This window comes from Polyodon spathula, chromosome 4 (genome assembly GCF_017654505.1).
Source record: "Polyodon spathula isolate WHYD16114869_AA chromosome 4, ASM1765450v1, whole genome shotgun sequence".
Lineage (NCBI taxonomy): Eukaryota > Metazoa > Chordata > Actinopteri > Acipenseriformes > Polyodontidae > Polyodon > Polyodon spathula.
This window is the reverse complement of record NC_054537.1, coordinates 53,057,394-53,071,636: the sequence shown is the minus strand read 5'-3', so window position 1 is coordinate 53,071,636 and position 14,243 is coordinate 53,057,394. Positions and strand designations below refer to the sequence as shown.

The 14,243-nt window shown below is 35.0% G+C and overlaps 1 protein-coding gene across 2 annotated transcripts; it reads right to left on the bottom strand.

The window, feature by feature from the left end:
• Positions 1-742: 742 nt before the first annotated feature.
• LOC121314628 (cholecystokinin-like) lies at positions 743-10,541 on the bottom strand. 2 transcript variants are annotated; one of them, XM_041248081.1, is made up of 3 exons: positions 9,992-10,541; positions 8,001-8,252; positions 743-1,327 (listed from the first exon to the last, which is right to left on the bottom strand). In XM_041248081.1, the coding sequence occupies exons 2-3, from the start codon at positions 8,248-8,250 to the stop codon at positions 1,191-1,193; spliced, it is 387 nt and encodes a 128-aa protein (XP_041104015.1). In that variant the 5' UTR covers positions 8,251-8,252; positions 9,992-10,541; the 3' UTR covers positions 743-1,190. The 2 variants fall into 2 exon arrangements, with proteins under 2 accessions (XP_041104015.1, XP_041104013.1); XM_041248079.1 differs by lacking the exon at positions 9,992-10,541 and having other exon boundaries at positions 8,001-9,085.
• Between the last annotated feature and the right edge of the window lie 3,702 nt (positions 10,542-14,243).

Below are 14,243 nucleotides of genomic sequence, written 5' to 3'. Positions count from 1 at the left end.
TGAATTCTTACTGTACATTGTCGACTTTTGTCACCCTTGGGAAATATGTTGTTGACAAGAAACCCATTCATTACTTCTCAGGACTAAATGTGCACACAGCTACACTGTAACTGAAAATAAATGATGAACATGTATGTTCTGCTGTGAACTGCTGTAGGTTGTATAAATACACACACAACATTAAGCATCAGATGAGAAGCAAGATATTTATTTAATTGCTCTGCTTACTGCTGGTGTGCATACCCATTTTTCATACACTTATTTTTACTATTCGGTATCTCTTCATTGATAGCATTGCTTAACTTCTTGATATGCTGCAGGCTACGGCATATTCAAGCTGTTACCACACCCGTGCAATACAGTATAAAAATGACTTTAGTTCAATGTAAGCTTTGTGTTTTTGGTATTCACAAGCTTCAGTGTGTGACATCTGCTGATGAAGCACTGTGTTTCAGTAGTAATCTGTAACAAACCAGTTTCTAGTCAGATAATGTGCAGAAGTTGTAGGGTGGGTTAACAAAACTGCATATCGCACTGACTTCAGTTTTACTGCAGAGAGTACCATGCCATATTTGACCAGTTTTGCAACTGTTTTTGGCTACCGCTATATTATTCCTGGAACATCTGCATTTCCTGGTGTGTGTGTGTGTATATATATATATATATATATATATATATATATAATTATATATCTATATATAATATATATATATATATGTTGCAATTCTAATGGAACCAGGTGTAGTTCATAAAAGAAAGATTATTTTAAAATCCTGTTACCACTCCAAATTAATACAATTGTAAAATGAAGCATGAACCTGCAAATGAATTGTCTAAATACACTATATTTTAGTGCATACAGAATATAAAACAAAGATTATAAACTGCCTTTATTTATTCTGCAAACCCGACAACTTCCTGGCGACAGGGCAAGAGATTTTAAATGGTTTTAATAATATAGTCTTAACATTAGGAAAAGAAACCAGATAAAGACTTTTATTTTTCCTGCAAAATTTGGCTATAATGTATATATTTCATCATCTAGTTCTACAAACACATGTAGTACATCAAATATTTAATATAGTTTGTGAAATACAGATTTCAAGGACAGTGAATTACAATTATTTTGAATTTCTCTGTACAGAATTTGAGCAAATTTTCTATTTTTTGGGAGGGGTTTGACATCCTCCTTATGAGGGGTACTCATATTCTTCAGTGCTGCGGCGTCCAAAGTCCATCCAGCCCATGTAATCTCTGTCATTTATTCTGTGGTTTAGATCCAGGGTCTGTGATTTGCTGCTCAGAGCTAGGTTTCTACCAGACGAGCCTGTGGGAATAATAAAAGCAGATAGTTTCTTTACAATGGGAAGAACTCTTTAGCTAAACACTGCCTGCCCAGTCATATGACTATACTATCTCCTACAGTATGTTACATCCTTAAGGGTTAAAGCACATTACAGTGGGATGGGGTGAGCAATTGACACCCAGTCCCTTTTTAGAGAAGGTAATATTTTGACCTTCGACCAAAAACATATAAAACCTTTACATTTCTAGCTTATAGATACAATTATGAGGCAGTGTGGACTATTGTTTCTAGACATTGCAAATATGGTTCTTCCAGTCCAGCTCTTTTTTCCAATCTAATTAATGAATAGAACAAATTAAATTTCTGCCAAGTCAAGAAATACTTCAATACCCTTCAGGTCTACTGTGAGCCTTAGTGGAGCAATAACCAAGACTTAAAAATCTATTTCCAAACCTCTTATTAAAACTACCAACTTTAATACTGGTCCACTTACAGTAAACGTTTGGAATGTTTGATTTTTGAAGTATAGCACTGAAGAGTTTAAAATGCTGCTAGGCAGATAACTTGGTTATCACTTGGTCATCACTGTCTTCAGTATATTCAAGTGTGAAACTGCTTACAGGCAACATTCGACCTACCGTACGCAAGGGTGGGCTCCTCCAGTCTGAGTAAACCCTGGGTATCTATTGTAAGCACTGTATATTATAACAATGTTTGTAAATTAAAATTATTCACTAGTCACATTAAATTCCAGCATTTTTAAATAATCTGCTATTTTAAAACTATTTTAAAATTAGAGTGTTTTCTATTACTATGTATTTAAAGGGCACTTTAATAATGCTACATGTTGGGATGTAGCATTATTATGGGTAAAATGGTTTCCATAGTAAATATCAAAAGGTCTTTGTTTTCATCCTCTTTCCATTATATTATCTAGGCACTGCAGCTGAAAGCCCCAGAGTTTAAAATAACACATCATTTATTTATTTATTTTCTGGAAAGTATTAGTGAACAATAGTAATATTTAATATTCTAAGTGGTGTTTCTCTAAAAATGTGTTAGGCAACGGTTAAAATATATAAATGTTACCAGGTAAGATAAAACATCTTGCTTGTGTTAGGTATATTAGCATTGTTTAAATGATTTACAATAACAACCAATACAAAACATAGTATTCAATATTCTAAACACAATAGTGCCTACTGTATACATATTCAACTAAAACAGTCATAGTACCTACCATATCGTAGTTAAAAAGCCATGATCATTGTTTAATCTAGTATGCTAACTATTTAAGAAGAAAAAAAAGATGTCATCAGTGAAAAACACTAGACCTTCCTAAAAGCATGTACAAACCACAAATCAAGCAAGATAAATTCCTCACGCCACTGACATTTGTTAATACTATTAGTTGAGGATACTAGTATAATAAATGATATAATTATTAAATACTACAAATAATAGATTATCACAGTAAATAGAGGTTGAGTCAACTGTTGTCACTTTCTTATTGTTTACCTGAAGTACCATAAAGCATCTGGCTGCAATTTTAGCTGTTGTATATTCCGACACTTTAGAAAATACCAATAGCTTTGTTTCATTTTAAAGTTACCAAAGACGCATGACTAGGTTATTTTGTAAGTGAACATTATAAATAATCTTTTCAAAAAATTCTACACATTTCCACGTCTAGACAGTAGTACATTTCTGTATATTATATGAAATCCATTTGTTTTCAATAAAATAAAAAAAAAAACATTGAACATTGTGTCTCATCTATTCATAGTTCCATTACAGTTTTTTTTCCCCTATTCAAAACGTATTCAACAGCCATACAAAGTATTGAAATACTTTCAGTTTCATGTCAAGGCTAGTATATGCATATTTAATTTTTTCCCATGTCTTTTATAAATGGGTATTTTATTTGAAAACATGAACATGTAAAGATAATGATTTAGTTCCAGTGAATTTACAATATGAAATATATTAAAGTTTTAGCTGTTAACAGCAATGAAACTTGGCAGGTGATGGTACTAACTAAAAGATGGATGGCAAGATCCTGGGGCTTCCATGGGCCTTAGAAGGTGCCATTGTGAAGCCTATTAGTGATGCTGGATTCACTGGGGGCATCCTTCAATTTGATTAAGGCATGTTTATTTATTTTATGACATATGGGCACAAAAGCCACAGCTAAAGCCACTAGAATTATCTGTGGAAATGAACAGCATTCTGGCATGTGTTACTGCCATGTGTTAAGTAAACACATGCATTTGATAGATCCATATTTGCTCTTGGCAGCTGGCAAGGTATAATTATTTATAGCCACTTCTCCAAGCACAGATGAACCATGAGAGGTGCAGCCCCACCACTGTGCATCACTGTAGGTGTGGAGCCTTGGTTGTTACACAGTTCTCCTGCTCATTGGTGGCAGTAAAAAAGACCATAGCTCAATGATTCCTTCACTTCCATTTAGATAATTTGGATGCAAGTAGTAGAAAATACATTTCCTGGCCAGAACATTATCTAAATCCCTATCAGATCTTTAGTACTGCACCACAATCCTATAGCTTCAGCTTACTTTCTCAAGCTTTTGGGACTTTAACATAACACACCTGCAGCTGAGACCCCCAGCACAGTACAATAAGTACACTTGCTCTGCACACTTCTTTTACTAGGAAGTTTACATACTGGATTCTGCTAAGTTGACACCCTGGTTTGAAAGATCGATTTATTTTAATCTTTTTCATCATGATGTGGTGTTGCACTGGACACTGCAGCTTTAAAGTTTAATGCTTGTTTTATGAAAATGTTTTCAATGACAAAACAGTGGACATACTGCAACAGCTTTGAATTGTATTTCACCAGTCAATAAATATATTAACTGAACTTCTTGAATCTTTATCGTGACTGAGTGATGTGCTCTACTTTTAATCTAAACTTGCCTAATTAGAAACGTACTCTATACACCTAACAGTGCCCTTGCAGAAATGTCCTGTAGAATCCTATAGTGGTACTATAGGACATTATGGGACTAAAAGGTTTTTAGAGAAATCCTAAAGGATTCTTTAAAAAAGATCCTCCTATAGTACTCAAAAGGGTCTCCCTACAGTAGTACTATAGGACACGCTATAGGACTAAAAAGGTTTTAAAGAAATCATAGAGGATATTTTATAGGACTTGTCCAATTTACTATAGGACTTTCTATTGGTTATTTCGTAAGGGTGGCGTGCCGTTTATGTATTCAATACATGCCTTGCATAAGAAAGTTTACAAACGAGAGGAGGCCATTCGGCCCATCTTGCTCGTTTGGTTGTTAATAATCCCAAGAATCTCATAATAATAATAATAATAATAATAATAATAATAATAATAATAATAATAATAATAATAATATGGATAGGTCTGCATGTAAGAAGAATCATATCGACCTGAGCAACGCAACGCTGTGCGGCAGATCTTCTCCTCTGGCCGCCCATTGAAAAACGTAGCGAAGGCATACAATTGAAGAAAGGAATCGTCCTGATGGAACAGAGCAAGCAGGCCAGCTCACAGCTGCCAGGTCACGAGCAGAAACGGAAGTCAGAAAGAAACGGTTATTTTGCGAAACTAGAGAATATGAAAAGAAGAAATCATAAGAAACGGACCGCCGAAACTGAAGTTAAAGAGCATGTACAAGAAAGCAGGGAAATAGTTGAAACGGTATTTCAGAGAAGCGGTGTACAAGTGTGGGTGGATCTGTGGATGTGGGGAGACGAACAAGCGATTCTGCTGGCTGTGTCTACTTTTCGTTAGCGAGAACAGTGTGTGGAATAAGGCTGCATACCACTATTTAAACAATTAACACAATGTCTCAAACATCATGAAACTAGAAAGCAACAATTAACGGCGTGGATACACAGTTACTAACATTTGGACACATTCGCATTGGTCTGCAGATAAACGAACAACGGAGACTTGCTCAGTGTCAGACAACACAATGAAAAAATCCATCAGAATAGTGAGATTTTGCAAAAACTAATTTGTGTTGTATGTCATCTCGGAGAAGAATAGCTAGCTTACGTGGGCACGACGAATCGGATGACTCCCTGAAGCGTGGAAATTATGTCGAAACCTTACAGCTAGTCAGTGAGTTACTTAAGCAGCATTTGAAAACCTTGACTTTTTTCTGGAACACCGAACAAGATTCAGAATGACCTAATCAGAGCAGTGAGTAATGTCCAACTTAATGCCATTGTCAAAGAAATTGAGGAGGCACCATTTGTTACTCTTCTACTTTATACAACCACAGATATAGCCAATAAGTCTCAGCTTTCGACTGCACTGCGTTATGTGACCAAGGACTATGATGTCGTGGAATGCTTTGTTGGTTTTAGTTTTGCTGATGTTAGTGAGTCAGACTGCAGCTGCCCTTTTCCAGTATGTTGATGTGGCGACAAGTTCCCTTGTGCACTTTATTTTCACTGCTATGCATATTTTTTAAACCTTGTCCTCAGTATTGCAGTAAAGAATATTTGGGAATGCAGGATTGTTTTAAAAATTTGGAAGGAATAGCTGCGTTTTTCTCTCGATCTACAAAGTGGTCTGAGCTTCTTCGCTACATAGTTAAACGAAGACTGCCTTTTGTTATTACCACGAGGTGGAATTTTAACTCGAAGTTTGTACAAACTGTTAAGCAGAGCAAAGAAGCTCTGATCAAACTCTTTGAAAGTGTGCTGCAAAATTCAGCTCCATTCTATTCCTCAGCCAAGGGCTTTCTGACCATGCTTAACGATGTTGAGTTTGTGTTTCTGCTTTGCCTCTACAGTGACATATTCGAAATGAAAAGAAGTGTTGTTCGACGTGCTTCAAGCCAAGATGTATGTTATTGGGTTTTGTATTCAGCAGGTGCGCAAGACATCTGACAAAATTCACCGAAAGGAACAAACATTTTATGTGTTTTGGAAAGAGGGGTCGCAGCTGAGAGTACCTGAGCCAAGGCAAAAAACCCAAAACAAAACAAAACAACGAGACAAGAAAGTGCAGATGACCTAACAAGATGTTAATGTCTTTTTTGACAACATCAGTGAACAACTATGAGTAAGATTTTAAAGTGGCTAAGGAAAAAAAGATTCACGGAGTTCCAGACACATTTTTTGGTTAATGCTATGAAATCTCTGGACGCATCATATCCAGATGTTTTTGACAGTAGTCGGTTTTGTGCTGAACTCTGTGCTGTGTATAACTCAGATCAGCTGCAAAGGAAAGGTACATTTTACCTGTATAAAACGATGCATAAACTGGACTTACAAACTTGCTTTCCTGAGGTTAACAAGTTGGCAGCATTAATTCTAACTATTCCCTACTCTACTTCCAAAGCGGATAAAGACATTCACACACAACACTCAGTCTAGCAAACGCCTGTCCAATTTAGCATCACTGACGATTAAAAAGGAGCTGCGTAGGAATCTGTGCCGGCTACCGGAATTCAACAGTTTAGTAGACTCGGCAGAATCTGATATAATGTAAACACCTATTAAAATAATAACATAATAAAAAAAAAAAAAAAAAAAAAAAAAAAAACTACCAGTATATGAACATAATTTAGATATTTTATTGCACATAATGTAATGAAATAAACTACACAATGATACAGCAGAAGTCTACCACAAACCATTATAGTAATACAGTGTTTCATGTTAGATTTTGAAATGTTACATTTTTAAATTTTTGTCAGTTTTTCATTACGTATATGGAAAACTACAAAGTGGTATGTAATTTAATATGTCTACTTAACATTATTCAGCAGGTGTCATTCAACTTTATGAAGCAAAATGTGTTAATTCTATAGAGTGATGCAAAACTTTTGGCTATAGCTGTATAATGAGTTAATAATTAATCCAATTCATTTCCATAAAGGCTGGATCTAATTTGGAAAGAGCTTCCTCAAAGGTCAACTGTAACAAGAAGATCCCCACCCCTGAATTGCTTTACTTTTCCCAGTTAGAAACTCTCCCTAAAATATCATAAAGGCTGTGCATTTCCAAGCAGATTTTACAGATTACCATGTTCCAGAAAGACAAAGTACATGTACATGCATTAAAACCAAATAGGTTACATGAATATTTAAAGTTAAGCAGTTTCAGAACTAATAAAGGAAAGCTCGATTGTACTCTTCGATACAATATAACACAATGCATCACACCATTTATAATATTGTCTCCAGAGATCAGGTTCAAAGATTGCTTTTTTGAGGTTCTGTCACACTCCTTGAGCCTACTGGCGGCTTATATGTAAAATGTTATGTTCTGTATTGAGTTGGTGCCTCAGGAAATCTTCAGGTCTTTAATTTTCGAAATATAGCTTTCGAAAAAGGTTACTCCTGCATTTACTATACTATTGTAAACTATAATGTTATTGGTCAGCCACATTAAAACATTAATTTACAGGTACAGTACGTTTACCTTTGGAACACATCTATTGTGTGTGCCTTTAAACGTCTGTAATTAAAGAGATGCTGTGATTAATCTGAACACAAAGTAGATTCTTAGCACATGGATGATAGTCTATTATTGCTGTTTGGATAAACAAGTATGTTAATATTAAAGGGTTCAATACTTGTTGTATCTGGATTGCTTATTAGATTTGGCTTAAACTTGTAAGGGGCGTTTTCTAATCTTTTCTAATAATCGAAATGAGGACTAATGATCCCACTCACCTTTCCTGGCTTGCTTCAGATATCTGGTCAGCAGTGGTCCGAGGTTCGCTGTTTGCTCCATGTTTCCCTCTGCCATTTTCAGCTGGCCATTAGATGTGGCTGCACGCACCTGCCTCTGGTGCACTGAGAGACTCTGATCCAGCTCAGATGCCACAGGACTACCCTCATCATCAGACCCTGCCGAGAGACGCCCCAGGCAGCTCGTCGAGAGAATAGCAAGCAGCACACAGACACAGATTCCACTGTTCATAGCTGCAAGACAAAAAGATGCATAGGAAACAGGAAACAACAGCAAGTATTTCATCATTTCTCCCTATCCCACAATTTATCCTTTCCTCCCCTTACTTTGGAAATTCTGATACGTACTGTACACGGTTCCCCATTTAATCAGCATTGTCAGTAAATCAGTTTACAGTAACTAATTCACATTGTTAGTAATCTGCAGAACTTGTCCGGAAGTTTGACTGTATACTTGAGGCTCTACTGATTTTATGGGATTCTGGATAGACAGTTACTGTATATTAACATGGGTTGGAGATTGAGGGGATAAACTGCGTTAACATGTTAATATTAACTAATGATTCTAGACAGAAAAGCCTTCCCATAGTCAGCCCCACCTTTGTAATTACATCCAAAACATTTCTTAGCTTTTCTTTTTTTTTAAGCAACTAGTTGGAGCCAATCTAGATTTCAACATGTGTTCTATACAATATGTTTAAACTAATGCTTTGTTCACACCGTTAATGCTATTGATGAAGTCATCAAAAAGTGAATACTATTGACACTGAGAATTATACATTCTGTGTTGTTATTAACTTTTTCAGTTATTTACTGTTCCGTTTTTTAAGAGAAATGTGGTATAATTTGTATTGGAATCTGCATTGTACATGTAATAAGAATCAGGTGTAATTCAGATTAAATGAATAAATATGTTACAAGGACTGGTAATTAAACCTATTAAGCTAATTTTTATAGAATAACATGCGTTAAATTTGTTCCCACTCAAGCCAGTTAAATACATCTATACACTGCATATATGTCAGAAAAGGTTTTACAGTTGAAATTCTGATAGAGGCACATTATACATTTATAAATTCAAACATGTGAAAGCAGTATATATTCTGTTTGAGATAACTTTCATAAAATTTAATTGGCAATACTAAATAGCTATTTGCCTGTTAAAATATATTCAGAAAAGTATGTTACCGTTTGGTATACAGTATTGGCAGAATGAACAAAAAACTTTCCTACGTAATCTTTACTAAGTTGCAGACGGTCTTATGGTAAATCGAAATCACAATCAAATATTGAACAGTAAATAAATGCAGATTTATAGGGGTTTGCTCCATGAACGCATTGCAAATACACAAATTACCAGATTGCTGTTAAGAATACATAACTTTAATTAAAGTAAAAAATCTATTTGAATCCCAAGTTGAGCAACTAAAGTCTACTGCCTACTGTGTGTTCTATAGATTTGGCAAGACCAGTTTTGTAGTGATTTGTTTTAAAAAGTAAGTCAAATAAAGTGTTAATTCAGATTATGAATGTTTTACTGTTACATGTACTGTTTTCAGTCCCACAGTTTCTTATTCAGAGTTACAAACTACATTGGTTAACAGAAAAAAATAATAGGAACATAGGTGATTTAACATGCTTTCAGTATTATGCAGTATATTTTGCATTAAAGTTTATAAACTCTTTTGAACAATTCTTTAGGGGGAAAAAAAAAATCACATTCTCATTCTGAAACAAAGATTTCCAATGAAAACAGAATGATGGTCCAGTAAGCTGCAATACCATTATAAAAGACAATTTCACTCATGTGATCATCTATCCTACATTTATTTGAAAATAATGACAAATTACACAAATATCAATTACAGAAACAAAATTAAATGACTGCATTACTCTGCTATGAACCAAACATTCTCCTCATGTGTAATTTAGGTTTTAGCACCAGAAACAGCAAGATAGCCTTTAATGCTTACCTTCGAGTTATTTCCCAAAGTCAGAATAGCTGAAGAAGCAGTGAATGAACAGTGTAAGATAACTTCTTCAGACTTGAAATGCTGCCCCTTAAATATCCAGCAGAGTGCTAACAGCTCTGTCATCTATTTGCACAGCAGTGACGCAGGTATGGGCTCACCACATTTTCAAATGCATACTACCAAGACACAACATATTAGTATCACTCTAGGGCAATCAGGGTACAAAAACCTACCACACTTAATGATCAGCCCTCTTAACTCTTACAGGAATAAATCATGTGCTTATCTTCATTCAGACCAGGCTAGGCTAGTACAATACTACAATAATACTCCAGGCAACATTTTTAACAGAACCTCATGGATATGAAGACGTGAAGTTAACATATTGGATAATCGCAAAACAATATAACATTGGATATTCAAAAAGGGGATACTTTTAACCAATTGTATAGAAAAAGTGCTGGCCCAAATATTTATTTACAAAGTCAATAAATTACATAATTGTGTGTACTTAAGCCGAGAATTAGAATACAGGGGGGAGGTGTCATTTATTAATTGAATACGTTTTGTGAAAGATACGTGAATAGTACAAGACATATTCTAAATATTTTGTAAATTACTAAACAGAAAGTGTATAGGAGTGGAATGATACAGAATAATATATAATTAACTGTTATGAAATGCTGAGATCCTTCTATAAAGGGATCTTTATGCAGATTGGTTGATTAATTAATTTGTTGATTGATTAAAATGTAACTAGGACTACTGTCCTTGAATTAGAATTGGATTGATATGAATACCTAGAGCCACAGACTGATATCGGCCATATTTTATATATATATATATATATATATATATATATATATATATATATATTTATTTTTTCCATACATTTTATGAATCAAATACAATTTTATACTGTGGTGCCCAAAAGTATTGACACCCTCCTCTCATTTCAATCCAAAATGATGTAATTCATGAAGAAATGTGGAAATGTATGCACAGTATATGAAAATACAATGTAAAGTACAAATACGCTGCATTATGTGAAACATGTGAGTTTGTAATTATGAAGTCAAATTGTTAAATTCAAGTTTTTTTTTCTTTTTTCTTTACTTTTCCAGGTTCATATTTTGCTTCATTTTTTAAATTTTTTCATGATTAAAAAAAATGGTGGAAAAAATGTCATGTAGTTGGTGGGGATGATATAAACATAAATCTGAACATTGTGAATTGGAAAGGTAAGATAAATATACAAGTAGCTAATTGTCAGATTTCATGAGTGCAAAATACCCTCTGAGGCATAATTTCTTAGTTATGCAAAGTCAAGAGTTGCGTTTTGAGTGGATCTATTTAAAGAAGAAATAATAACAATATTTTTTAAATTGCAGCAGACTTTGGTTTAGGCTGCCTAGAGTGAAGCTGTGTCAGAGAATGTTATAAAACAGCATGGAAGAAAGCTATATATATATAAAATATACTGTGTTTGTTTTTTGTTTTGTTTCAATAATAATATGCTTTTTAAACAAAATGTGAGAGGAACTTGATGTTTAATGTTAGCAGTCAAATCTTAAAAAAGCTATATATATATATATATATATATATACTTTTTTTTTGTTGCTTTCAATGATCAGTGGCTCCAGTAGAGGGAGCTACAATGCATTTAACCAAGAAGGCAAGTCATATTTCCTAGTGTTCCATGAACTGCCTCCTCTAAGGATCTGTGCTAAACCAAAGTAGTCTATATAATGATTTATGTATTGCCTGTTGGCATGCAGAATGCACTATTAAGTAGTACATTCTAAGGTTTACAATAAGTATTGGTTGCAGCTGTTTCTTTAACAATTGCTAAACAGATTGAATGTGCCAAACTGTTGTTGCAAAATGAGAAAGTTAGCAGCTGGATGGGCTGAGTTCGAGGAACAGGGTACTATGACAGTGCCCATCTACATTGTGCAACAAGAGCGAAGTCTTCCACATCAGCAGTGAAGATGAAGAGTCATTTCATTGTTGAGCAGTTCAGTAAGATGTATGTGACTAATAAAATAAGTTGATACACTTTGATTTGGTTATTATCAGGCTGTGTGTATTATGGCCCAGCTTACATTTATTTTCTTATTTTCGTACTGTAGGCTGGTCAAGACCACAACAACCGATAGCTGCTACAGGTGGTGGCACATCACCCAGTCTGAAATGCCTAAATAATAGCACAAACCTTCATAAAAACACACAGAACAACTGTGCTGTACATATCAAAAAGTATAATTATACACAGGGTGCGATTTGATGGGGGGTGGGGGGATTTCCCTGGCTCTGCTTTTAGTATCCCATTCCCAGATTCTGCACTTTCAATTTTCATGACCGGCAGGGGAAATATATTTTGCACTTACAATGTCTTTCTGCTGGAAAATTTCATTTCTACAGATGATATGCATACTCAAATACATTTATGCTGCATCTCTTGAAGGTGCAGCCTAGCATCTCTAGAAGCTGTTTTCTAGCTACCATATGATTGTGCTTTTGTAAACACTTTTGACCATACTGATGAGACTGGGAACCAACAAATACACTGACATGTCAGCCAATAAGACTGTCTATTAATACACAAGCCTAAAGGCCAGTTTACACTCCATCGCGGAACTGTCACTGGACTGAAAACCTGGTAACAACAGGCTGTTGCTGGATTATCGCCCGATCAACACACTGTAATCATCCATCGGAGCACTATAAACGCACAGTGACGCTGTAGTTCCACTACACCCGAAAAGTGTTTTAGCAGAAATGGAAGATGAAGCACTTCAGTTAGTTTTTATTTCTGCTTTACTTTTAAGGAGAGGACAGTGTCGTAAACATGCTTATATGGATTTCTCGCATACATTATAAACATATTTACGACATTGTCTTCTCTTTTCAGCTTCATGGGAACAATTTGTACAAGAGCCTGCAGCTCGTAAAACCTGAAATGGCTCCAACTGCTGTGTCTTGTATCCATCCTTGAACTGTATGGTGTCTATTATTCTGGTATTATAAAATATTTATTCTGGTATTATAAAATACATGTCAAGCAATGAGTCTTTAGAATGAGGGTGTGATTAAAGCCAATCTGGTGTTCCTCCACATTTTTATGTGGAAAAGCTGAGGAAACATAGGGCATTTCTATCCTTGTAATACATTTAGTGTATGTAGTAGGTAAACTGGTAGCTAGATTAGATAAATCGATTTTTTTTTTCCAAGATCTTTATTGTATACAAAAAAATCAATTACATTTAATACTATACAAAATAAATCTCAAGCAAGTTAAGTTTAAAATATTACAGAATACGAAAACAATTGTCCACACAGTCATTTCACACTCCACTCTAATACCCCAGCCTTCCCGCACATATCAATACCTCAAACATAATTCAAACCAATAAATTAGAACATCACCCTCAATTACAATAATTACAAACACATTACTAATTTATCTTCTTCCACCAAGCACACCACCTTCCTAATTGCCCAGACTGTCTGCATAGCTCTAGCTGATGCACCCATTTATAAAATTAAAATCTTCTTTAACACTTGTGTCACCAACATTTTTAAAACAGGCACCGCCGCATCAGTTAATACCTCATTCATTTTGTTATTTCTACTCTTTAGAATGGCCATTTTTGCCTGGCCCAGTAGGAAATTAGCCAACAGACTTATATTTTTATTCCTTTTGGTGTACTTCACCGCAAAGATTAAAATAGTTTGGGTAAAGTTCAAACCCAGTGCGTTGAATAATTCCTTTAATACCTCAAACAAAGGCTGTAACCGGGGACAAAACAGAAAGTAATGAAATACTGTCTCCCTGTTCAAGCAGAATAAACAGTTATCATATAAATAATAATTTAAAACACTTTATGTATACTTGTAAAAGTTGAATGGCTTCCCTCAATATATTTCAGTCTTCTAAACGCCCACAGGTAGATTGGAATGACTTCATGTCACGCAGTTGTATACAAATGTCGCCTGACCCTCCCCCGACTTTCATTGCACATTCCACAGTACTAGCACTGCCTTAGAGAATGAAACCTGAAAAGCTAGAATGGGAAACTTGTTGTACGCACATATGGCATGGTACTGTAAGTGGATTTTCTTTTGACATACGAGCGTGCGTCATGGTGATGAAGTGGTTAAGAGAGACCTGCACTTTGTTTATTACTTTTTTAATTAATTTCTTTCTTCTTTTTCCATACCCATTGCTACTGCATTATGCCTCACCTGC